Source organism: Anser brachyrhynchus, assembly GCF_964034855.1.
Source record: "Anser brachyrhynchus genome assembly, chromosome: 11".
NCBI classification, from domain to species: Eukaryota; Metazoa; Chordata; class Aves; order Anseriformes; family Anatidae; genus Anser; species Anser brachyrhynchus.
In genome coordinates this window covers 11,493,892-11,519,420 of record NC_137706.1, presented here as the reverse complement: position 1 = coordinate 11,519,420, position 25,529 = coordinate 11,493,892, and the positions used below count along the sequence as shown (strand labels likewise).

The 25,529-nt window shown below is 57.7% G+C and overlaps 1 protein-coding gene across 3 annotated transcripts; it reads right to left on the bottom strand.

Moving 5' to 3' along the window:
• Positions 1–1,181: 1,181 nt before the first annotated feature.
• On the bottom strand, positions 1,182–24,482 carry LOC308200938 (SH2 domain-containing adapter protein F-like). 3 transcript variants are annotated; one of them, XM_080607554.1, is made up of 7 exons: positions 23,799–24,478; positions 16,005–16,134; positions 14,768–14,986; positions 13,179–13,316; positions 10,157–10,328; positions 9,702–9,821; positions 1,182–6,432 (listed from the first exon to the last, which is right to left on the bottom strand). In XM_080607554.1, exons 1-7 carry the CDS (start codon positions 24,291–24,293, stop codon positions 6,246–6,248), a joined length of 1,461 nt encoding a protein of 486 aa, XP_080463680.1. In that variant the 5' UTR covers positions 24,294–24,478; the 3' UTR covers positions 1,182–6,245. The 3 variants fall into 3 exon arrangements, with proteins under 3 accessions (XP_080463680.1, XP_080463681.1, XP_080463682.1); XM_080607556.1 differs by having other exon boundaries at positions 6,295–6,432; positions 9,688–9,821; positions 23,799–24,482; XM_080607555.1 differs by lacking the exon at positions 13,179–13,316 and having other exon boundaries at positions 23,799–24,476.
• Between the last annotated feature and the right edge of the window lie 1,047 nt (positions 24,483–25,529).

The following is a 25,529-nucleotide window of genomic DNA, read 5'->3' as shown; positions in this document are numbered from 1 at the left end:
CAAGGCTGCATCTCAGCCCTTGTAAGACACAGTTATGAGAGGGGCAGGGCAGATGGTCATGGGCAGAGACGTCTCAGACAGCCCATGTGTGTGGAAGGAAAAGGGAATTGCGTGCAGCACAGAGCCCCCAGACTTTACCATAAATTGCTAGCTGGAAGTGTGGGGGGGGGGGTGCTCAGATGTCAGGACACGGTGATAGTGCTTGCACACACAGAGAAAGTAGCACTGCACTGCGCCTGCACAGGGATTGCACAGCACATGCATGGGAAACCAGGACCCGTCACTAACACACGTGATAAATTTGGATGTCATGAACACATGGAGGCCACACCACACCACATGGAGTGGCTTCCCATCGCACACGCTGTAAATCTGAGACTGCCCTGTGCACAAGTGGCAAATCAGGCAGACTGTTCCCCTTGGAGAGAGGCAGTGGCATGTGCGAGCAGCAAGTCAAGGTACTCTGCATGAGGCAAAGAGGTGGAAGACCCTGCCCCGTAAATCAGCACATACTCTATGCATGGTCAGAGAGCGCGCGCTGAGCACAGGCACTAGAACCAGACGTGCTGTGAATGTGCAGAGAGGTAGCCCTTAATGCGTGCAGTAAATCAGGACATGCTGTGCATGCGCAGAGAAGCCATAATGCTGCATATGGGCAGTAAATCACAGTGCACTGTACCTGCACAGCAAGCCCACCCCGAACATGAACAGTGAGAGAGGACACGCATGTGCAGAGCCATCGGTCCCACACAGACACAAATCAGGACTTGCTGTGCGCTGCCATTTAACAGAGAAAAAATCAGTATGCATAAATTTATCCTGGAAATGAAAGACTTGTAGCTGTGCAGGTCATCAGGCTGAACAAGATGTGATGGAGAGAGTGCCTGAGGCACAACCACCAGATGAGGACACACTTCAAATGCATGAGATGAGGCTCAACCAGGAGGTGCTGTGTGAGAGCAAGGAGGAAAGGAGCAAGGTCATCTCACTGTGAAAGAAGGATCAGATTTAGGATTACCTGGATAGAGCTCAAATAGCAAAGAAATTGAGCTAATGTGCCTCCCACATCCAGAATAGGGAAAAGGGAGACTAAAACATATATAGGCTTTCGTAACCTTGTGAGGCTCTGACCCGTGTTTTGAAGGAAATCCTTCAAGATAGGAAGGCAAATGGAAACAGAATTTCTCACAGATACATTGCGTCAGTTTAATATAATGATTTTTCTTTCATAATTGACTTCTTAGACAAGAAGATGCAGCATGTTTAGGCTGGTTGGAGTTAAGGAAAGTTTGATTTGCCACTCAGTAGGAACCAGTTTCCAGTGATGGAAGTGATGGTTATGGTTACAGCAGAGGAACCAGCTAATTAAATAAATGATGGGTTGTATTAACAGTAGTGTCTCCGAGCAGAGATATTTCTAGCACTTCTTCTCCACCCCCCCGTCTCAGAGCGACCCCACTAATACGAACAGCAAACAGTTCAGGGGTGAGTGACGGTGAGTTTTCGGGAGGGACACAGCTGCATCAGTAGCAAGGCACCGGGAAGATCTCACCTAAAAGATCTGCCCAAGCATGCTGTTTGGAGACATCCCTCCAAAATTGTGCAAGGAAAAGGGCGGAACTCATCACAAGCGGAGACTGAAAATGAGGTGGAGGCATCCAAGCACAGATATTTTTCAACAGTTTTTAAACAGCACCAGGAGCAAGTAGCTGCTTTGAGATGATGCTGGGGAAGTTCGCCAAAAGGACCGAGCAAGGGTGGTCTCTGAATTGTGAGCTGAAACTTGCCCCTTGTGTCAAATACGTTGGTCTCCACAAGATTTGAAAGGAGGCATTCAGCTGGGCCATGTGCGTGCCATATGCATGTGTGTGCTACGTATGTGCTACACCGCACGTTTTGCTGGTAGCCTGCAGGGATCGGGAACAATTTTCTCCACTTTGCTATAAACTTTGGCAGCGGAGCTTCGGGGTTATTTGATCCTCCTCCTGCAGCACTGGAGACTGCTGTGGCTGGAAACAGAATACCGGGCACTGTTTTCAGAGACATTCAAGTGATGCAGGCGTTGCTGGGAGGGCTGGGGTTTAAACTATTCACTAGACTTGGGTTTAAAGGGGCTTTTCCAGGCCAGGGGAGCCGGGAGGGGGGATGGATGATGGACAACTCCCTACACCCATCTGAGGGTTTTACCCAGCCCTGCAAGGGCCGGTTATTGGTGAGGCGTTCAGGAGCCCTGATGGCTCATGCTGGGAAGGGTGATGAAACCCAGGCAAGGCTTGGTGCTAACCAGTGTGCTTCGTTCCCAGCAGGTGGGAGATGTTAGGGGTTGTAATGGAGTTTCAGCAAACACACTCCAGCTTCCAAGGAGGGCAGGCTCAAATTCTGCCCTGAATCAGCTTTTCACCCCTCCGCGCTGCCTTCCTTCTGCAAGACTGTCTTCTGGCCAGTGGGGTTTTGTGCAGGAGTGAGCGCAGCCCTGAGCTGGCCCAAAACCAGGCGGAGCAGCACAGGGCTCGGGGGCTGTGCCAGCTCTGACCCGACCACCGTGCAAGAGCATGCTCCCAGCAGCACTAATCCAATTACAAAACAAACTTCTTTCATTATCAGGGCCTGCAGCATGCTAAAACAGCTTGGCGATTATGGAGGGCTTAGCAAGGGACTAGAGATCAGGTGATGAATGACAGAGCTGTTTCACTGACAGGGAGCAGGGATGGGGAACAGAGGCAGCTGGGAGGGCATGGGGGATTGCTGGGACAAGTGGGGTGGGAATTGCTACAAAGGAAGGTCTTTGCTCCACCTTCATGCCCTCAGTGGGGTTAATCTCAGAGCCACATCAGGCTTCTCAGGCCTTTGTCCACCCTGGGCATGAGCATACTCATGAATGGGAATCCCCTGTCATCTCTCTAGCCCTGTTACACGCCTGTCCCACTTTTATTTCCAAACAACACTCATTTCAGCCACAGGAGAGCAAATGTAGCACTAAAGTACCAGTTGAAGAGGGATTCAGTCCATCGAAATTTTCTGGGGAGCCCCTGAAGTTCAGCTCCCATCACAGAGGATGCAACACGTTGGCCAGACCCAGAGTTAAGTCCAGAGCAACGTACTTCCCGTGGGAATCCCCAAGTCAGACTCAAAATGTACAGGACCTGCATGGATCTGCTTGATTTGAGCAGCTCAGGTCCATCCGCTGACCCGACGTCAAGCTGCGGGCTGGCTCTTTGCTACGTCTCTGTGTTCTGCATGCCCTTCCCTGCAGAATCTCCTCTGCTGTGTGAGGGGCAGCCAGCTGGGCTGAGGTGCTGTCCTCACGTCGCAGTGAACGGGAAGCCCTCTTTATGCCTGCTGCCCAGTACCTTCTGGGAATGCTGTGAAGAGGGGCAAAAGCCTAGCTGGGCCTAGGGAAGTTCTGCTTCTCTCCAAAATATCCTTTGACTCTGGCCTGACCTCAAGGCTAACCCTGCTTGGAAGGTACAGTACAGAGGTGTGGCCTGCAGAGGGTCACTGGGGTGGCAAGGGCTGGAGAACATGATGTACAAGGAGATGCTAGAAAAGCTGGGCTTCTTTAACAAGAAGAAAAGAGGGCTGAGGAAGGATGTAATTTCCATTCCCAACTACCCATAGCGGTGTGGTAAGGAAGACGGAGTGAGTCGCATCTCAGAGGTACCCAGCCAAAAGACGAGAGGCAACAGCACCAACTGCATTAGAGACAGTAGCTGGACTCAAGCAAAAGAAAAAAGTTTCTGCTCTTCCCATTCCCGGGTCCTGGGAGGCCAATTTGCTGAGCCTTCACCTCCACAGCATCAGGAGTAGGTGCCAGCCCCCATTTGAGCTGCTTCCTTGCCTGATGTGAAATACTGGGGTGGTTGTACAGGTCAACTCCTTCCCTGCAGCTCAGGGAGGCATCCCCAGCATCCCCCTTCAGCGCAACAGGCCAAACGCTACAGGCAAAATCCTCCACCGTGATCAGCCTTTTGAAGCAAGAACCAGAAGTCCCCGGGGGCAAATGATGGCGGGGGGAGTGCCAGGACCTACACGCCCGTGAGTGTCCATTGAACACCAGTCCAGTCACACCTTGTCCCTTGTTTAAACCAGCTCCAGAGAAATAATCGCAGAAGTTGCCGTGCGCTTGGCAGGGACACCCCCAAGACACAGCCAGGCTGCGGGGGTGGGATTTCACCATCAGGCTGTTTGCTCTTTGCCACCATTTCTCGAGAAAAAAAAAAAAAAAAAAAAAAAAGAAAACCACATGGCGAGGCTCTCCTGTGCCTTTGTTCCCTGGGTGCACAGAGTCAGGTGGCCTCTGCTTTCCTTGCCACAGTCATAGAGGGCAATCCCCCCGGGGACAAGCACTGCGCTGGGGCCATCAGCACACAGCGGGGCCCCTTGACACCTTTTAAATGCAACAAGGGCATCTAAGAGCATCTCTGCAAATGTATTCCTGCACCTCCAGCCTTTTCCGTGGGCTCTGGTGCTCGCCAGCCCCCGCAGAGGCAGGGCCAGGAGAAAAAACCCTCTAGCCAAAACTCCATCCCCACTGGAAAAGGCTGGGGAGAGGCAGCAGGGGCTGCCAGCAGCCAAGCACTGCTGGAAGCAGACACCGAGCGCTTGATGAGCTCAAACCGCAGCCTTTTAGGGAGCGGGGGAGGCTGAACATCCGGGAACAAACCACCACAGCTTCTGCAGGCTCCAGGGAGCACGCCAGCCTCGCGCAATGCCCCGAGAGCGGCCCAAAACTGCGACGGGACAGCAATCCCCCAGCTACAGGCCGAGTCCTGAAAACCCCAGAGCCCACACTAAGTCCCCATGGTTCCACAGACCATCTCCATACCCCCAGCAAACCAGCAGGGGCAGTTATTTCTTGGGAGCAGGCGATGGGGAGGGCGATCGTTTCTCACACAACCACTCGGCAGGGCACCAACAGCCCCAGCGCTTCGCTCTGCCGATGCTCAGCAGACAAAAAATGTTTTGCTGGTCCAGCAGCGGACTTGCCCCAGCCAGCCCCTCTGTTGCATGTGGCAGGGCCACTCTAGGGAGAGGAGGGGAAAGGGAACGCATTGTCAGGGTCATCGTGGAGGAGCTGAGCTTATCACGAAGCCCAGATGGGAAGATATGTGCACGGGCATGGTAGCAAGCAACCACCAGGACCAAGGTTAAAAGGCAAAGTATGCAGCAACTGCTGCAGAGCACCAGATGTAACTTCAGCCATAGGAAGAGGAGGAACAAACCAGCCCAGAGACAAGGTGCCAGGAAGATGAAGAACAGGACTGGAGCTACTAAATGCCCAGAGAACAGACCTGTGAAATTCAGGTGTTTTGCCTAATTACAAGGGGTGAAACAAAACGAGGAGGCAAAAGATCCCAAAGAGCATCCCTCTCTGCAGAGCATAACAGTTACGTCCAAAAATCAGCTCATTGCTGCCCACAAAGGACCTCAAAGACGTTGCCAGGACAAGACCAGTGGCGTCCCTGGTCCCCCACGTACGAGAGTAAGCTGGTTGGACCACTCAGGTGCATGGGCCTCTGTGTGTGAGCGAGTGAAAAAAACCCAAGTAATTTTGCTTAATAGAATCCCCCTCCCTGCGGTTTTGCATGGCATAGTGCGACACTGATCCCCCGCCCAGGTGGTGGGGCAAGGGCACAGGGACACCACGGAGCAGGAGACGACCATGCACCGCTTTATTAGGCAGTGGTGCTGCACGTGCGGCCGAGACCGGTCACTATATACATTTGGCAAACGATGGCAGTGAGTACCAGTACCGAGCACCTGCCCCCCGGGCCTCACTCATACCCCATGCCCCCGCCGGGGACAGCACCAGCCTCCTCTCGTGTGGGCACAGGGCTGTCCTCTCCCTCACAGGACGTGGGCAGAACCAGGCACCCTCAGGACACACCTTGGGATGCTTTCTCCCCCTTTTCCTGCACCTTGCTCCCCCCAGGTCCTCTCCATGGCCCCAGTTCCAGTCCTTGCTTCCCAAGCTCTTCCCGGAGGGGGCGAGGGCAGCAGGCGGCCAACCCTGCTCAGCTCCTCGTGCTGGGCCCCCCTGCCATCATCCCAGCAGGCAAACCAGCACACAGGAACCACCGTACGAGGGAGCTGGATGAGGGGTCCAGCTGCTGCGACCCCCGATAGCACCGTCCGTGCCCAGCTCGCTGATCCAGAGCCCATCCTCGGCACCGCAGCGCTCGGCCCTGCAGACGGGCCAGCTTTGGGTCCACCCAGCCTCCAGCCCGGCTTGTGCAGGCTGAGGACTATAGGGTGCGGATAGCCACCGGGTAAAGCAAGGACATGTGCTCGGCCCCCTTGATGGGCAGCTTGCGGCTGGCATAGTGATGAATGATCTCCGGCACGCTGTCGAACGGTGGGCTGTGCTGACCCAGCACGTACTTGTTCTCTTGGGTCCGGGACAGTTTCATGTGCATGAAGCCCTGGCTGCTCCTGCAAGGAGAGATGAAGGCAAGGTTAGGGGGGGACAGCTGGCCCCCACCCCCCCACCAGCTCCTTCCCCTGAGCTGGGCAGCCCATCCCTGCAGCCGCAGGGTGACGCAGAGGCAGCGTTTTAACCCTTTAACCTGTGGCAAAACCCCTTTTACAACCACCCTGGCTCACACAGCAGCTGTGCCAGGAGGAGCTGGACTGCTGCACTGGCCAGCCTTACTGTGGCAAAGCAAGATTTTCTCCTTTGGGCAGTGGCCAGCCACGCAACCCACCCCCCCCCCCACCCGGCCCCCCCAGCTCCACACCACCACTGCAGGATCCATAAAACCTGCTCAGCGTAGCGAGGCCATTTCCCGGCACAGCACGGGCACCGAGCCATGCGCGGCTGCGCAGGCAGATACTGCCACGAGCGCTGATTCCAAGTGACGGGCTAATGGCCCTGTTGCTATTAATTTGCGTCTCCGAGGAGAGCCACAGCCTGTCTGCAGCGTCTGGAATGCACATTACGGCAAAATATTGATGACTTAAAAGCAGACAGGACCTCATCAGCAATGCTGAGCCGCTTCCAGCTCCGCGCAGGCCAGTCCCATCCCCCCGGCAGGAGATGGTGCCCGTAATGGACAGAGCGGCTGCATTAGCAGAATGGGTTTGCAATCCATTTAGGAGCTGATCAGCAGGGAGCCGGACCCCTGGGGACAGCAGAGGAAGCGGCACGGCGGCTCCCTGCCAGGGACCAGGCTCGGGGGGCTGCCGTGCTGCTGGGAGCGCCCTGGCTGCAGACCCGGGGGGTCCTGCACCCCAGCAGTGGAGCTGTGGGGGTTGCACCGCACACAGCCCCCCCGGCAGCGTGCACACACGGCAGGGACGCACCGCTAACCGGCACACGGCTGCCCGCAGGTGCTGCACCCCGTAGGAGTCCAGTGCAGGATTAGTGCCAGGTCCAGAGCAGGAAAAGAGGTAAAGCAGGCTGGGTTTTGCCCAAATCACTCTCTGGGTCTCCGCACCATGGCTTCAGCCCCTCTCGTGGAGGCACGAGCCACGGGGCAATCGTCCTCCGGGCATTTAAGGCAGTACAGCCCTGCCCGTGACAGGCAGCACGGGGTGGCCCAGCCAGGCCTGTCACGGCAGGGTTAAACCTCCCAACTACCTGACATGCTCCTGCTGCTCTCTTTTGTGCACATTTTCCTTTAAGGCAGCACAAAAGGACTGGAGGTCAGCACTGAGCTCTCCTTTCAGACCATCTCCTCAGCTGCTCCTCCTTCCTCAAGAAAAAAAGAGTTCGGAAAAAAAAAAAAAAAAGAGATGCAGGCAACCAGCTTACAGCTATATAAAAAGCATCCCTAGGGATTTTCCTTGAAAAGGCTCTATAGAGATAGGCAGTGCAGTAAAAATCATGTTCCTGAGGCTGTGTGCTCTCTGCAAGCATGGCTGGTGGACGTCACCTGAGCAGCTCTTGGATGGGATGCAGTCTCCTGCGGGCAGAAGCACACTGCTGCAAAGCCACATCCTACCCACCCACACCATTTGAGAAGAGGACTTGGCCATTTTTGCCATGAGGCTAAGGATGGGTAGGAAGAACTGGAGGGGGGGAGGGGGAGGAAAAAAAAAAAGGATGACTGGCTTGTAGAGGTAATGAAAAGGGAGAAATGTGCAGTATTGGTGCTTTCCACACTGGAAAGGGAGGAAGCTCCACCAACCCCAACACCACCTCTCAAACACAACTCACTGGCCACTAGAAGCTGTTGCTTCGAAGGAGCTCACAATCCAAGGCAAGAAAAAATGACTGAGAAAATTAAAACGTCAGTAAAAATTCTAACAAATACATGAAAACAGGGAGCTCTTCCAAAAAGCTTGACGTCTGATCTAAAAGCTACAACTGCAGAAGGAAGAATGATTTTTTTTCAGCTAAACATCTGCCCTACTTTGGTGCTGAAGGCAGCAGTAAAGCGTAAAAACTAGAGAGATGGAGCAATCTAATTCACAATTGTGGCACTGGGAAATAAATGGGGGAGGCTGAAATCGCCAGGGAGAAATGCAGGTACAGAGACCACTGGGAAAACTTAAAGTATATTGAGAAAAGCATAGGGATATGTGGGCTGCTGTTGGGCAGAGATGACTGAAGTGCTCAATAAATACTTTTTTCATGCTTGCCAGGAAGAGAGCTAATATACTCATCCTGCAGAAGGGCAAGAAGGTATTTCCTAATCCATCATCATTTGCTGGACAAGAACAGCTTTGTTTTGGGGGAGTTCAGGCTGCCCCAGTACTCCCAAAAGAGCTGAGCAAGTTGCTCTGGGCACATACCTCAATGCTTCATGCAGTTTTGGCTCTCAGGGAAGCTGCAAAACTCAGGGAAGGTGCTAAGATTACCCTCCAAAACCCAAGCAGAAACCAAGCTGTGCTGTGGGGGGTGAGGATTCCCTGCTGAGAAACCAAAGCAGCGCAATGCCCTCTCTACCACGTGGTTGAGTGAAAGCTTCGATGGTTATGTGGGCTGGGGAGGAAGGGATGGGTACCCACATTTTCATAAATAATGGCATTGTACAGACTTTATTTTCTCATAAAACTCAGCTACGAATGGAGGGAAGCAAAAAGCCAGAGCTGGAAGCTGTAATCAGACACATTCAAGTGAGTAATAAGGCCCATCATTTTATCCGTCTGAGGGATTACTAGCACTGCCAAGGGAAAAGCAGCCTGCCTCCAGCTCTGCAAGTCTTCCCGAGAGATGCTTCTGCCAGACACCAAACCAAATGTCAAAAGCCCGTGCCATCCCACAAAGAAATGCAGAAACTGCCCCACAGTTGTGTCCAAGCCACCCCCTCTCCCCACGGCACAGGCCCCCACTCACGTGGGCACCCCAGCACAAAGCCATGCGCCCACCCACAGGTGCCAAGCACCCACAGCGCTGGGGGCACAGGCACGCCGGCAGCCAGTTCGTGTGTGCCCCCGCAGAGTGCAGCTGGATGCATGTGAAACAGCACCATACGGGTACAAATCCAGATGTGAGCCACCACCCAAAGCCTAAGGCTCACCTTCTGCACCACCTAGCCACCTCTGGTGGCTGAGCGCAGCCTACAGGGAGCCTGCAACCATCCACCCAGGCAGAATATTTCTGGGCTGGGCTTGCTGCAGGCAATCACCTTATTCTGGGTGCCCTCGGCCAGGTGTTTACGCTCAGTGCCACACGGCAGTGCCACCTGCGCTGCACGTACGAGAGCAGCACGGCCCCGAAGGTGCGCCCGCCCTGCAGCTCACCCGGACTCACTCACTTCAAGGAGAGGGAGAAGTCGTTCTTGCTGGTCTCACTGTTGCGCACCAAGTAGCTCGCCTCCTTGCAGAGCCTCAGCAGCGTCTCTGCATCCGTCCGGCTGATGGCCCCGTGGTACCAGCTGCAGGCAGGAGTGGGACCAGCTGTGTGCACACCCTGGGCACGACAGAGCCTGCACAGGCTGAGCCCCGGGCAGCAGCGATGCCGGCCGCAGTGCTGGGGGTAAAGGATGCGGGTGGCAACACCGGGGCTGGGGGACAAAGGGCTGCTGGGCTCACAGCGGGGCAGCCTGGGGGATGCGGAGGGCACAAGGGGACAGCAGGACTCAGAGGAGGGCAGAAGGGAGAAGCAGCAGGTGGGAAAAGCATGGTGCTAGGGTAGAAGGCAAGGGCAAGAAGCAGGTCTGCCACCCTGCAGCATCACAACGTGGACAGGGGGAGGGCAGGCAGGACTCACCACTGGCTCTCCAGGGGCAGGGCAGGGTCAATCCTCTCTCCAAGGAAGGGGCCAGGCTCCGCACTCAGCGTCTTGGTGCTCTTGAGGCTGCTGGTGCCGTGTCTGAGGCCAGCCCTGGCCTTCTCCTCCCTGCAGGGCGAGGTGCGGCCATACCCCAGCCCCTCCGATGGCCCTGCAAGACAGACGGACGTCACAGCGGCCGTGGGGACAGGCTGACGGGCTGGACTAATTATAAACCCACCATGCTGCCAGCTTTCCCCACACAGCAGGGGGCTGTGGAGGTGGCCAGAAATGTCACATCACTGGGTCCCCTCTCAGTGCCCTGATGCCCTGCTCTAAATAAGGGGCAGGGCAGCTCCCAGTGGCACCTGGGGATGCTTAAGTGTGCATCCACATCAAGTCAGGACTTGGTGCAGACTGGGCTCCTGAGCCCCTAGATATATTTTTCAGGGAGGTTTCATAAACACAGAGAGGTGTGGCTAATGTAACAAGAGATTCAGTGGCTGCGGCATACAATTAGGCATTTCCATCAAGAGAATTAGTACTGAGAGGCTCTCCAATCTTGCATAAAAAAAGAGGAGTGGGAAAGATGGAGCTTAAAGGAGAGGCAGGCAGTTTGAAAACAAGGGACACATTTCCACCTCTGTTGCGGTGGAAAAAAAAATCCCTGGAGGGGAAGGGAGACGTTTCCTCTGAGAGATGCCTCCCTGACACCACCCTGCACACCGACGAACCGCAGTGGTCCAGCGCACGCCGCCCAGCAAGGGATTAACTGAGATGTGCCCTGGGGACCCAGCCTCCCACTGAATGTTATTTCCGTGCAGGATGATTTCAGCATTAATAATATTGTTTCTCCCTCCTCCAGAGAGTTCATTATTGCTCCCCTGCAAGGAGAGCCCCCTCGCACAAATTACTTATCGATCTGTCAGAACTGCCCTGATGCAAAGCTGCCGGTGGCTGCTGCCGCAGAGGCACAGACAGCCTGGGGGTGGCCGAGCTCCAGGACAAGCGGGACCCCGGCCCAAGGGATGCCCTGGCTGCTTGGTGGGCGTGTTTGGCATGGTTTTGTCAGCTCTCCACAACCTCCACAGCTTAGCACGGCTTAAATTCCCCCAGGAGTTGCTCAGGGCCGAAGTGCCCAGCATTACGGCTAGGCAAGCCGTGCCTCTGCAGAGGTTGGCTCTTGCCCATAACAGCCAGACTTCAATTTCAACTCATCACCTTAAAAAATTGGGACAATCGTTAAAAAGGCAGACAATCAAAACACTGAAGTGTTTGCTGGCTGCACAAAGTCATCATATTGGAGGCTCAGAAGAAATACATTGCACCTGTCAGAGAGCAGCAGAAGCATGCACATGATTAAACAGGATATTAAAAACAAGCCCCTAGGAGTAAGAAGACATCCTTCAAGAAGTTCAATTCAGCCCCAGACAGGCAAAGTAGAGAATAACACAAAACTCTGGCAAGATAAACTTAACACAACAAAGCAAATCAAAATAAAAACGAGAATTTGTGTTGCTAAAGCCAGGAAAAATGACAAACTGATGTGTTCATCAAGAGCAGGGTGCGTGTCAGAGTGACTGTGAGGATAAAAAATGATGGGGTAAGAGCAGAGGCTGTATAGCACAGAAATTAATTCTTCATGACGCCTGCATTTATTGTACAAAGAGGAGCAGGAAGTTTCCATTAGACCTTTCTTTTTTGGGGATTACTTCAGCCTGTAGCATCCCTAAGAGAACATTTGGGACAGTACCGGGACATGGCGCTGGCAGATCAGCCGCACTGCTCGGGGGCATCCCTACAGCATGCAGCAAAATCAGCAGTCACGTGCAACCTCGTGCTCAAACCCACCTGGGAACTTAGCAAAAGCCATACAATTTTTTTTACGAAGCTCTGCAGGGACCTGGGTAATTGCAGATAAGGAAATCAGACATCTGCACCTGGCACGTCGCAGCGCCTATCAGGAGCAGTGTTAGTGACGCACAGGCGGCACGGCACACCGGGGCAGAGCCGTCGGTTTGCAGAACAGAGTCACGTCTCACAGATCCATCCCAGTTCTCCGCAAGAGCGGTGGCACGTGAACAAGGCCAGCCCTGAAAGCCCGGGTGGGTTTTTGACAGAAGCCCCTTACCTGACGCTGTTAGGAAAAAAAACCACTAATCTACCACGGCGTAAGAGCAAGGTCCTTAAAAAATTAATAATGGGTCAAAAGAGAAGCAGCAGTCATTGATTTTCATAAGCGAGACAACCAGCAGAGTCCAAGGGGTACTCGCCAGGGGCTCTGCCTTTCAGTGTATGCAAAAAGGGCTCCGCTACAAGGCGAACCTGAGACGACAAAGTGTGCCTTGGGAGATATAGCTGTTCAGGCCAGCAAAAGCGAGAGCCAGGAATCCAAAGGGATCCCCTGCCATTGAGCAGCAAGGCAATAAAGAAAGCAGATGAAACAGAGCAGTGCTAAATGATGAAGTGATGCACTTGGGGAAAAAAACAACCCCAAACTTCAATGGTTGGATCTGAATTAGTGGTTATCATGCCTGTAAGTGACCTGGGTATTAAGAGTCACAAGAAAACATCAGCTAAATGCTCAGCAGTTGTCAAAAAAAGTAAAAGCAGCCATCAGATGGGAATTTGGAGGCAAAGAAGAGAGAACAAAGCAGACAATAATAGCTCTGCCACCGAATAATCCCCTGGTGCAGCTCAACTACCATGTGCAAGGAGGTATCAGGTAACCGGAGGAGGCACAGAAGAGGCAAGGACAAAGGTCTGGCATCCTGCGCAGGACAAGCAAGGGGCCAGGAGGAGCTGGGGAAAGGTGGAGGAGAAGAAAGAGGAAGAGGAGGAGGAGGAGGGTGGATCTGCACTGCTCAGCACAGAGCCGGCAGCATCCATCCACAGGCAGCCCTGCCAGGTCCAGACAAGCTCCAGCGTGGCAGTGTCCCAGTGCTGGCAGGCAGCAGGGCAGGGTTGTGGCGGGCACTGGCCACAGCCCACCCCGGACACCCCACTGTCATGCAAGACCCACCGTTGGCGTCTTCGTAGTTCTGCTGGCCGTGCTGCGGGGGGCCGGGGGCACCAGCCTCACCGTCCGGGGGCGTTTCACCACTGTCGAGCTGTCCCACCGGCGGTGGCCACGGCAGGTCTTTAATGACCTTGATTTCAACTGGATAAGGGGAGGGATGAAGGTGGGGAGGGTGGAAAGAGAGAGAGAAAGAGAGAGAGAGAGAGAGAGAAAGAGAGGGCTTAGAAAAAAAAAGTCAGCAACACCAAGCCCAGGGAGAAGGACAGCAGCTGGGAGGGTGAAGATCTAAGGTCTGAATTCCCAGGGGCCCTATGCCAGCCAAGGCTTGCTGGGACACACACAGGGGTACCCAGTACCCCAGCAGAGCTCCCGGGGACAGCCAGGCCACCCGAGGACAAGCTGCTGTCCATGACCGTGGGGCTGCAGGCAGGCTGCGGCAGCGGCAGAGAAGGGGGTGCAGACTCTGCTCGCCATGGATTAGCCTCATGCCAGTACCAGGTGCCCATCAGGGGGCTCGCAGAGGGGCCAGCAGAGAGCTCCCAGCTTCTCAGGAAAGGAGAAACACTCCAGAAGCCATAGCAGGACCTGCTCTGGAGCTGGGAGAAAACAGACTGCAGGTCCATGGCACCGCAACCTGCTTCACCACGTGCAAATTTCCTCCAGACTCAGAGCAAACCTGGAGCAGCCCGGGCAGAACCCACGCATGGGGCAGGCCCATGAGCACACCTCCTCCACCCAGGGGCATCAAGCGAATCTGCAGCGCACACCCCTCCACGCAAACCCAGCCCAGTGATTCACAGCAGAGCCCAAGAAGCTGAAATCTTGGCACAACTGTGCTGGGACCCAGGTCCTGGCCTCCCATAGGCACAACCAGACACTGCAGCGTCCGGTCTGGCACAAGCATTCACCCAAAAGGTGAGGAGTCACTCCCAAGCCCGAATCTCCACACCTCTTCACCGCCATCCCCGCGCAGCGCCAACAAACACTGTCTCGAGCGCCTTGTGCTTGCTGGCAGCAGTGCGGACAGACAATGCTGCAATTAAAATGCATCCTAGATATGAGCGTGGCAATTAGCCAGTGCTGGCGGAGGAGCCAGCGCTAATGCACAGCATGGATTTCCTCATTAACAAACACAAACACAATCGATCCTGCAGCACGGATAAATAGGTCAGGAGGCTGGACGTTTGCGCGGCCAAAGGCTCCTGGGGGGGGTGCCCAGCTCCTGTCCATACAAAGGGAGTCCCGAAGGAGGAGGGCTCTGCCTGAGCTGAGGATGGAGCCCCAGCCCTGCAATTTGGGGTGGGAGACGGAGGTCAGCTTGCACCAGAGGTGCAGATCAGACAGTAAGGGGAACAGCAACCGGAGATGAGCAGCGGACAGGCTGCCGAGGCAGCTCCCTCACCACTCCCCCCAGCCTGGCTCCCACCAGCCCTGCTGAAGAAAAGTAGCCACTGCGAGTCAAGGAGCGCTCCCCGAGCCATGGAAACGGGGAGGCTGACGCTGCCAATCCGACAAGGATAAAGGCACACCAAGGACCCATCTTCCCCCTTGCAAAACACTACACAACTACCGCTGCCTCCATCCTGGCTCACCTGCGAAGGCTTTGGAGATCCTCTCCTTCTTCCACTCCCAGGGCTGGTCGTACTCCTCTGGAGGCCGCTCGTCATCCTCAGGCAGCCGGGACTCCCTGGGCCTGGGGCAGGCGGGGCGGTCGCTGTCTGCCTCCAGCCCTCCGGTCACGGGCTCATAGGGAGTGTCGTAGAGGTGCAGCGGCCGGGACGGAGCCTCCCGCAGGCCCTTCTGGCGGATCTCTAGCGGAAGAGGGAAGGGACCACAAACTTTTCACCTGGCCATGCTCCCCAAGGGCTGAGTTTCACCCAAGGGCAACACAGGGAGCATTGGTGATGGAGCAGACCCCAAACCTCCAGCAGGTGCCTTAAACAAGCAGCAAAGCTGCTGGGTCCTAAGCGGTCCCCAGCACCAGGATGCCTTCTCTCCCCACGTTGCAGTGTCTCCCTGCAAAGCGGGGTCCATGGGGACAGACCGTCCCAGGAAATAAGTCCCCACAAGCAGCACGGCTGCTTTTCTCCCCTGAACATCCAGTGTGACTGGTTTAATAAAATGCCCTTCCCTTGAGCAAAACTGAAGCCTCTCTGCAGACACGAGACTCTTTGTCGCTTGCTGATTTTTCCAAAAAAGCAACAGTCTCCTCCAAAAGCCATGTGAGCTTTCCAGAAACCATTTGCTCCAGGAAAACCACGGGACTACAAAGCAGAGCCAGAGCCTGGAGCAGACACGCCAGCACAGCGGCCCTGCATGCGCTGCAGCAGTAAGAGCAATGCCTTTGGGAGCGTGTGCTCTCACCTCGCCTGCTTTCAAGCCATAAATGAGACCGCTGGGGACCCTGCTGCTGCAGCAGACAACGGCACGCTCTGGACCCATCATAACCGAATTAAACAGCTCCCACATCCGTCTTGTTTTATGCCAGATGCATCGAATGTCATGTCTCTCCTGGCTTAGCCTCACGGGCAGCACCGCAAGCAGAAGTATCGAGGTGCCTTTAATGCTTGGGTAGCCTTCACAAGTGCTCTGGCTATGGCCAGCCCATCCCACAAGCATGAACCTGTGAAAATTTGGCTGCAAAGTAGCTGTTGCACCACTGCAGCAATCACACAGGTTTGCCAGCCAGCCCTCAGAAGCCTTGTCTGGGCGACCTGGTGCCACCTCAAGCTGTAAGGAACAGAGCATAGTGGCCACCAAATTCACAGAGCAGCAAGGACCCAAGCCGCAACGAGCACAGTGGCCTTTGCGCAAAGCTTTCCACCTTACCAGCCATCATCTTCTGGGCTTCGTATGGCTCCATATATCCATCATTCTCCGTCACCTTCTCCAGCCCTGCCTGGCTACCAGCCACCTGTGCAGCGTCAAAGGGGTCTGCATAGTCCTCCAGGACAGCCAGCTGGAAAAGGGGAGGAAAGCAAAAGTTTAGGGGGGGGGGGGGTAGGGACCAGCTGAATCCCCTTTGAATACCACACCTCACCACCAGCTCTGCTAGGAGAAGCCAGAGAGGCACCCGGGACCCCAAGCCCCAAAGGGAAGGGGGACGGATGTGCCTTCACGCCACAAGTCCTGGGAGAGGGAGTGAAGCAAGCAGGAGCCCAGGATCGCCAGCGCAACCACGGTAAAGAGCACCAGCACCGGGGGCCTGGGACAGGGCTGCTGCCACCCCTTGCTTGCCCCTTTCGTATCCTCTTTTGGAACAAGGGCGCTGAGTGGGCTTCGCAGCACCAGAGCCCTGCCGAGCAGGTGCTGGCAGCCGGCAGCTTTCCAGGCACCCGCGCAAGGCTCTCAGCGGTGGAAACGCTCCAGCCTTTGTCCCGAAAGCTGGGCCGGAGCCAAGCAGAGCAGAAGGCGGCCCAGCCTCCTCCGTTAGCAGCGGCTTGGCACCAGCAAAGCCGCCAGCACCTGAACGGATGCCCCAGCAAGGTCCTCTCCGAAGGCACTGACATCAGCTCCCCACGCACAGCCGCATTTTCTCGTCCAAAGCAGGCCAGATCCCAGTACAGGGGTGTCAGCTGGCACAACTGGGAGCTTGCTGGTTATTTTCCAGGGCTCCTGCAGGCTCCTTTGGAGACATTCCTTAACAAAAGGGCTAAGAACAGCCTGCAGCTTCGTCTCCATCCCTCTCCCAGGACCCTGCAGCATCTCCACACATGCCAAGTGATGTCGGACGGGCTCCTCCATGCAACCAGGAGTCAGCAGAAAACAGCACCAAGAGCCTCTCAGGTACAGTATCTCAAGGAAAACAAAAACCAAACAAAACAAAAAAAACACCAAGGTTTGTCCTTACGAGCAACAGAGACACAACCCTGTGGCAGACAGGAGGGATGACCTGGAGCTCGGTCCCCACCCGTCCCCAGAGCCACGCTCCTGCCCCAGCATCTCAGCGGCTTCCCGGCAGGAGCGCTCCCATCACACAACGCCGTAGCCCTTTACAAGCCAGGAGCTGCACGTGCCACCTCGAGCCCCAGCATCTGGGACTAAAATAGGGCCAAGGAGATATTTCTGGATGGGTCTGAGCACACCCAAGCATCTTGTCTGTTGCCAGCTCACCTGCCATGCTGGGACATCCAGTAAGGTTTGTTGACCACAAAGCTGGCTCTGCTGAGCTTCCGCAGCACGAACCTGAGCACAGTGTGGCAGCAGCCAAAACCCATCCTGGTCTCGGTCCCCACAAGCCCAGTGTCACTGCACCCTGCTGCCCCGGGCAGAGCCAGCGGTACTGACCTGGGCAGCTTGCAAATTAATCTCAGGCTCCCATAATCCGTTTAAAACAAAACCCCTCTTCCTCCTTCCTGTGAAAAGCATCTGACAATAGCCTCGAGCAACAAAACACAGCAGGAAAAGGGGACAGGAACTGGAGCTGTAAACACCTCCCTGCTGCCTGGAGCCTTTGCATCTCTCCAGGCTGCGGGAGGAAAGAGGCAGCTCCTCTATCACCTACCTGCCTCCTCTGGCGGGCTGTGGGCTTCCCGGGCAGCTCTCGCTCACCCCAGGGCAGCTCTCCCAGCCCAGCCCTGCCACAATGAGGCACAAACAGCAGAGCGTCATCCCCCGAGCAAAGACGGCCAGCCCCAGGGCTTGCAGACACCCTGGATGGATGCACGGCGAGGGTTCGGATGTGGTAGCGAGACAATGCCCACGCTGCTCAGCACTGGTGTGAAAGCAGCAGCAGCAGATGTCTGCTCAGAGCATCAGCTTCTCTGGATAAGATGGAAAGAGCAAAACGTCTGCAGGCAGGGCCCAGTGCCAGCATGCCACGTCGGGGCTCCAGGAACAGCCAGGAAATCTGCTGTGGCTGCTTTTGCCTCCCTCAGCCAAGGGTGATGTAGGCTCACGGGGCCCCATGGGACCCAGGGGCAATACCGAGCCCAAGGGCTGCAGCCTTTTGCTCACCACCACTGGGGCAAAACCGCCCAGGGAAATCTGAGCTGCCAGTGGCTTTTGCAGCCGCTCGTCTGCTCGAGCTGCCCTCCCTCCCCAGCATGGGCTAGGGGCGTCAGCATGAAACCCGAATGCAAGCCGGCGCTGCTGCTGAAATCCTGGTTTGTGTTAATGCCTGCCTTTGAGAAGCCCCTCAAAGAGCTGTTTTCTGGACACCCTCACCCTCTGCAAGGCAGACAGGGGCTCAGCCTGCTAGTCGGATGCTGCCTGGGCGATACTGAGCAGGTTGGTGCCCGCCACTCCAAAGAGCATCCCGCAGGCTGAGCACACGTCCTGGAAAGCCGCAAAAACCCAGCCACTGCTGCAAGGACTTCTGCAGAGCACAGCCCGGAGCCGGTGACAGCTCATCTGCACAAGCACCAGTGCCGAGGGAGGCACGAACACGCAGACACGCACCCCGACATGCACAGGGGCAGGGGCTTGCCGTGCCAGGCACGCCGACAAGGAGCGACCCAGCGCCCACGTTTGCCTGGTTCTGTGCCTTCAGAGACACCGTGCTCAGCGCTCGCCCTTTACAAAGGGCTCTCCCAGCTCCGAGGTGGCTGCAGGGCTGTGAATGCAGCAGGCTGATCCTCCCGGGGTCAGGAAGGGGCTGCCTGCTCGTTCCTCCTGTCCTCAGCCAAACCCGCCTGCATTAAAACCTGCCACAAAGCCTATTTCCTAGATGTGTTTTACTAGATAGACAGACACCTGGCTTGCTGCTGGCACCAGTCCTGGACCCTCCCTCTCCTACCCCATGAACAGAGCAGCTTCAGACAAGACAGGGCGCCAGCACAGCAGCTTTGCAGCCAAGAGGCTCCTCCGCACGCAGTGTTCGCTCTTCCAAACAGGAGGAAAGCCCCTTCTGCACCCCCTGGGTGCCTGGGTCTGGCTCCCTGGGGAGGGAGGGACACACTCCAGGTCTAGAGGACTGTGGGGCCCGATCCAAAGCATCTCTGCTGAGAGCCCAAGCGTCCTAAAACTGGGCGTTTTGCTTGCAGGGGGCTGCAGAGATGCTCTGGAGCAATCAGATGGCCCTGTGCAGGTGGGATGTGGTCTGCTGGGCTTCGGTCAGGCACAGAACTAATGGCCCAGGTCAGGTGCTTGAGTCGCCAGGCTCCCTGGGTTTGGTGTTTTTTCTTGCCACGCTGGCTTTATTCCTCCACTACCTCAAAGATACCTCTTAGTAAGAGTCGAGCCCACAGGGCACTCAGAACGTAAACACTTTCATATCTGAACTGGTCAGGCACTACGGCAAAGAGGCAAGGCATGGAAAAGCTGAGAAGGGAACTGCGAACCACACACAGGAGCAGGCACACTCAGGGTGCAACACCAAGCAAGTGGCAACGCAGCGCAGGCACCGAGGAGGGGAGCACTGCACACCCAGCGCTGAGAGCGAGGCAGGGCTCCTGGAGGACGAACTGCAGCAACCACGCAGTTGCTGACTGTATCCCAATGCACTGGCACGTGGGGCCGAATTAAGGTTGCCTGGGAAACTGCATCTTTGACATTTCCTAATCCGAGCGCCGGACATCATGAACGGTGCGGGGCTCCAGAGCAAGAAGCCCCGATGCACATTTGCTCCCTCCCATACATGGGCTGAAGCCTTTGCTGTGTTTGAAACAATTTTGGTGCAAAGGGCATGCCTGACCTGCAAAGCCAGCACCACGGGACGGCTCTTGGTGCAGAGCAATCCTTTGGAGAACAGCTGGGCAAATCAGCACCTGGACCCCCCGACACGTCCTCTCTGTGCCCACGAGTACGTTTCATGCATTAATCTGCCACGGCAACACACACCCAGATCCCCGCTGCCGCACTGAGGCTAGTCTCACTCTATTATTTATGCCCACTGTATGAAAGGAAAACAAACCAAAATTAAAGGTAAGGGCCGGGTTCTAGTGTTAAAAGTGTTTTTACGCAGCACACCAGGGAACGGGACAGACAGCAGCTCTCCATGAGAGAGATCGTGGCTCAGACACCGAAATCCCAGGGCAGACCTGAGGCTCTGCACTACCTCACCTACAAACGCCCTACCTGCCACTGCCTTTTGCCATAACAAGACGCTCCACTTCATACAGAGGTCTGTCTCCAGCCAGAGGACACCTGGGCAGATCCTTCACTTTATAAACAAGTGGCTGGAGATGCGTGTGTTTGTAGTTCCCTAGGAAGTCCCCGTGTTTCACACCGGAGGCACTCTGAGTTCTAATTTAACCCAGTTCATTCTCTCCTTTGGGTGCAAGATTTCCCCAGTTTTACCCCCAGGACCTTTTCCCAAAGGTATCACCTTGCCGCTCAGCTTTTAGTGGGTGCCAAAGCCACACTTTTAGGTAAACCAAAAGCCGGCTGTCCAAGAAGGGTCGGATTCCCCGCCTGAGGAGCCGGACACGCTGCACCCAGGGCACAGGAGGAGGAGGGAGCCCGGGGCAGACAGCACAGCATCTTGCAGGATGACTCAGTTCGGGGAGGTTCTCTCAGGAAAGACACACGCCCAGGAGCTTCCTGGCCAGCCATTCCCACACCCCACGGTACTGACCCTGCCCTCTGAGCACAAACGTTGCATCTGGAGCCCCAGACTTAGGGTCTGACCCTAATCACACTGCGACTGAACGCTGGCAAACCGCAGGCAACTGGCAGCACCCGAAGCCACGCACCCCTGCGCCGCACAACCTCGTCCCCATCGTCACTGGCGTGCAGCAGCTCGAAGAGGAGAGGCAGATCCTGAGGAAGAGTAAGGTGTCACTGAGCAGGACAGGCTCCCAGTGCTCTGCAAAGGGCCTGGCCTGCAGCCAGCAGCACGGGGCCAACTGCAAGAGCCACCGGCTGGTCCCGACACGCATGACACAAAGCAACACTCCAGCAAGGCTCCGGCCTCGACATGGGTAAAGCCACATGTGGAGCAACAGCGCAGAGAAACAACCCCAACCCCAAGCGCGTCGTGCCCGGGGCTGAGGCACGGTGTCCCCACGCTCTCATGAAGGAGGTCCCTTCACTGAGAACAGGCTGAACCTCACCCGCGTGCATCAAGGGGAGCCCTGGTGACACCGTTTCTTGTGTCTTTTCCAAATGCGGCATGGAAGACATCTCAAGGGTCCCCCTTGCACAGGCGAGTGGTATCAGCCCTCTGTCTGCTGCTGGAGGGGAAGGACTGCTGAAGGACCCCTGCTGGTCCCCGCCACCTCCAGCAAGCTTTTGTGATGGGAAGGGAGCTACCGCAGAGCTCACCCTAAGCACGTCCCCACGAGATGCTGCAAACCCCACGTACCGCAGCACGACCTGATGACAGCAAATCACATAGCACGTACTCATGGCCGGGGCAGGAGGGATGCTGCTGCCAAGACATTCCTGCCCCTTCAGTTCTCCAGAGAGGGAAGGCACGGCACTACACAGGCACAGGGCTCCCAGGGAATGTGGTCCCCCTGCCTCAATGCAGCACCTGTGGCACAACCCACACTGCCTCAGCCTGCCCACACAGCCACGAGCCAGTGGCTGCTCCTTCCTCTTCCGTCCCTCCTTGTCCTTCCCGCTTGGAAGGGCGGCACATTTTATTAGCGTGCTTTTCAGTGTAACTCTTAACAAAAAACCTCTCTGCTCCAGCAGAGCCTTGCCTGTACCTATAATTAAACTTCGCCCTTCACCTTCGACATGACCACAACTCAGGACCCACACGCGAGCGCTTTTTGGAGTCCCGCTTCCCACTGCGGACATGGAACAGAGCTGGGAACAGGGCCCACCACCTCCTTCTGAGAGCGGGAGCACCGAGCCTGCCACAACCCCATTTTGGCATAAAGAGCTCATCAGGGTTCTCTCCCAGCCCTGACGTGCCTTCCCTGCTCCAGGACACTTTGATGTTGTGTCACCAAGAGCAAGTATCCAGCAAGCACCCTCCATCCCCCTGGACCACCTCCGGAAAGGACCACCGTGAGCATCACGCCCTTGCCGGGGCCAGGGAATCCTCCCACCACCCAGCCCAACTTCAACGCCAGCAGATGGGAGCCAGAAAGGGTGCCCAAGCCCAGCAGAAGCGCTCCACGTGGTGAACACTCCCCTGCTCCTCCAGGGAAATTGTTTCAATGACTAGCTGCGTGCCCTATCAAATATTCCTACCTTATTTCTGTCTCAACCGGCCTTTGGAGCTCTGCCTTTGTCCATCACCTACCGAAGCCCTGAAGAATTAGAAACCTCCTCCCCTCAGAGGCACGCATGAGACTGGGAGATAACCTAATCACGGTCTGCCACAGATACAACAAAGGGTCTTCTTCAGCCTCCCACTGTTAGCTGGGCTTCCCCAGATGCCTCCCAGCTCTTGGCTCTTCACTGAGCTTTCCAGCTTCACCCCCGTGCTCTGATGCCCAGGGAGCCCGAGCCAGGCGCGGCTGGACTGGCCAGCAGTCCCTACTCCACACAGTTCCTGCTCGGCCCTTCACATACCAAAGCCCACGTCCCTCCAAGAAGTGCAGCCTTCCCCTGGTCCCTTTCAAAATCATCTAGGTGCCAGGAGCCTGCCTCAGCAAAACAAACCCCTGCAACAGCACCTTCAGTGCCCTCTGCCAGCACCCTCCTCCTCTTCCTCCTCCACTGCCTGCAGCAGGGAACTTGGAGGACCTGAAGGAGGACCAGGGAACTGAACGGGCCCCTCTGGAAACCTCCCAGCGGCGCTTGCTCATTAAGAGCAACTTTCAAAGATCCGCCAGCTACAAGTTCTTCATCTGCGTAAAATACTCCCGAGCGGATTTTGCTCGGTGTGTGTTTCCTCAGCACGTCAGGCAACGCCAAGCCCGAGTCTGTGATTATTGTATCAACAATTCCCTCCATCAGCCAGATCTGCAATCTCGTCAAGTTCACTTGACAAGCCCCATCTTGCAGGCTGCGGCGCTGACGGGCGCTAATGAGCCCTCCTGCCTTTATTTGCGCAGTCCCCGTATCAGCCTCTCCGCGAGGAGGCCCAGTGCCCACGGCCGCGGCCCCTCGGGGTTTGCCCCTCGGCAGGGTCCCGGTGCCACACGGCTCCTGCCTCCCGCAGGAAGCCTCTCCCCGCTCCCGTCCCCTGCCCGGCGAGGACTTTTCTGGCCTCCTCGCCAGCCTGCCTGCCGCAGCGGCCCCGCTCCTGGAGTGGGAGGCACGGGCAGCACCCAGCGCTGCTCTCACCCCGAGAAGGCAGCTCTGAGGCGTCAGACAAAGAGGCACGGGCGCCTCCTGACAAAGCAGCTCCGAGGAGCCCGGCTGCAGCTGGCACAGCCTGGGCAGGCCCTGGCAGGCTCACCGAGGAGATCCGCGCCGCCACACGCGGGGCAGGAGGAGGCCCAGGGCGGCCGGTCCGACCGTCACGGGCCTCTGGAGATGTCCCGAGCTGCGTGGGGCCTCCCTGGGCCGGGAGGTCGTCGCCTCCGCGGAGCAACAAGCACCGGGCTGCAAAGAGGGAGCAAAAGGGGGCAGGCAGCAGGAGGCCGTGTGAGGGGCCAGCAGGGCCTGAGCCCGCACACCCAGCGCTGTACCTGCGGCGGGGAGCCCCGGGAGCAGCCCCCGTGCTGCTGCTGCTGCCGGCCGGCACGTCGCAGGGCAGGAGCCCCCCGGGGGCTGGCTGCTGCAGGGGGCACAGCCCGCTCCTGCCCGCCCCCGCGGACCCGCGGCCGGGCCACTCACCTCCTGCGGCGGCTCGTCGGGCGGCTCGGGGCCGGCGGGGGGCGAGCCGGGGGCGGCGGGGGGAGGCGTCGGGCTGGCGGGCGCCTTCTCGGCCGCCTCCACCTTGATGAGCCGGTGCTTGGGCGAGACGTAGCGGGGCCCGTCGGGGGCGGCGCTCGGCGGCGCCCCGCTGTAGGGGTCCTCGAAGTCGCGCTCCTTCTGCAGGCGGTACGCGGCCACGATGTCGGGCTGGGCCGCGGCCAGCGGCTCGGCGGCGCCCCCCGGCGGCGGGGGCGGCTGAGGCGGCCCGGCGCGGTAGTCGGGCTTGGGCGGCGCGGGCGGCGCGGGCTTGGCGCTGCGGAAGCCGAGGTGCTCGCGGAGCCAGCGGGCCATGGTGCCCACGCACTGCGGGGCCCCGCCGGCACCGCCGCCTGCCCCGGCCCCGGCCCCGGCCCCGGCCCCGGCCCCGGCCCCGGCGCCGCGCTCCGAGCCGGCCGCCGCTCCGCTCAGCAGCATCGGCACTGGCGGACTGAGCGCGGCGGCGGAGCCCGGGCCGGGCGGGGGGGAGAGCGGGGGAGGCGGCCGAGGGAGGCGGCCAGTGCCACCTGCCGGAGCCGCGGCGCCGGCTGCTCCGAGCGGGGCGCCGAGCTGCGCGCCCGGCTCCCCCCCGCTCCCCCGGCGCCCGGCCCGGCTTCCCCCCGCGCCCGGCCCGCCTCCCCCGGGGCCCGCCCCGCTCCCCCTGCGCCCGGGCCCGCCCTCCGCGGCGCCCGGCCCGGGCCCGCCCCGCTCCCCTCAGCCCCGCTCGGCTCCGCGCAGCCGGAACGGCCTCGCTCGGCGCCGCGGGGCTCCCCCGGGGCCCGGCCCCGTCGCTCCCTCGGCGCGCTCCGGGCTGCCCCGGAGCGAGTCCCGCAAGCCTCGCAGCCGGGCCCGGGCCCGCCGGGCTCGCCGGGGTGGCTGCCGGCGAGAGATGGCAGCAGCAGAGGGGCAGGGGCCGAGGCCCCGGGCCGCGTGCTGGGGCCGGGGCGTGCGGGGCTGGGCTGCGCGGGGAGGCGGCGAGCGGCGGGCCGCGGCTGCCCGCACACATCACCAGCCCTGCTCGCCCGCGGACCCAGGACCAGCTGTTTCCCCGTGGCCGCCTACCCCTCGGTAGCAGCTCCCAGCCCCGTCCCCGGACCTCCGCCCCTGAATCCTCCCCGCACCCCTTCCCCAACACCCACTGTCCCCACAGACTGCCACTGCTGCGGCTCGTCCCCGAGCCTCAGACGGGGACACAGCTCAGCAGCCGTGGTTAGAAGTAAATGAGAAATTTCATAGTGGGGAATACGGGACGCAAAAGACTTCAGGAGGAGAAAAACTGCCAGGAACAGAGCGAATACCAAGGCAGCATTTACACTAGCGGCAGCGAACTGAATCCTGGCAGATGGAGATGATGGAATTGTTATTAAAGTGCAGAAAAGGCAGAGGTTCTCAATAAATCTGTCCGGCCGGCATTTGGAAGGAAGCAGGATGCAGGGCTTGATGGCACATGAGAGTGAGAGTACTTCCACGGACTGTCAGGAGCCGAGGAGAACGTTCAGCAACATGTTAGCGATGGCTCTCGTTAAATCCTCAGGCCTGGAAAACACACGCTCTGCATCCCCTGAGAGGTGACCAAGGAGGGGTCTAGCTCTCTGTGATGTCTTTTTTTTTTTTTTTTTTAAATGACTGCCATACTGGAGGAATTGCAGAGGTCTTTCCCTCCCGTCCCGTGCC

Excerpts from the sequence above, each read along its gene's own strand:
- LOC308200938 (XM_080607554.1), bottom strand. The coding sequence starts at position 24,293 with ATGCTGCTGAGCGGAGCGGCGGCCGGCTCGGAGCGCGGCGCCGGGGCC. Across the intron at positions 13,317-14,767 it reads GATCTCCAAAGCCTTCGCAG|TTGAAATCAAGGTCATTAAA; the intron begins GTGAGCCAGGAT and ends CCCCTTATCCAG. Across the intron at positions 10,329-13,178 it reads GAACTACGAAGACGCCAACG|GGCCATCGGAGGGGCTGGGG; the intron begins GTGGGTCTTGCA and ends TCTGTCTTGCAG.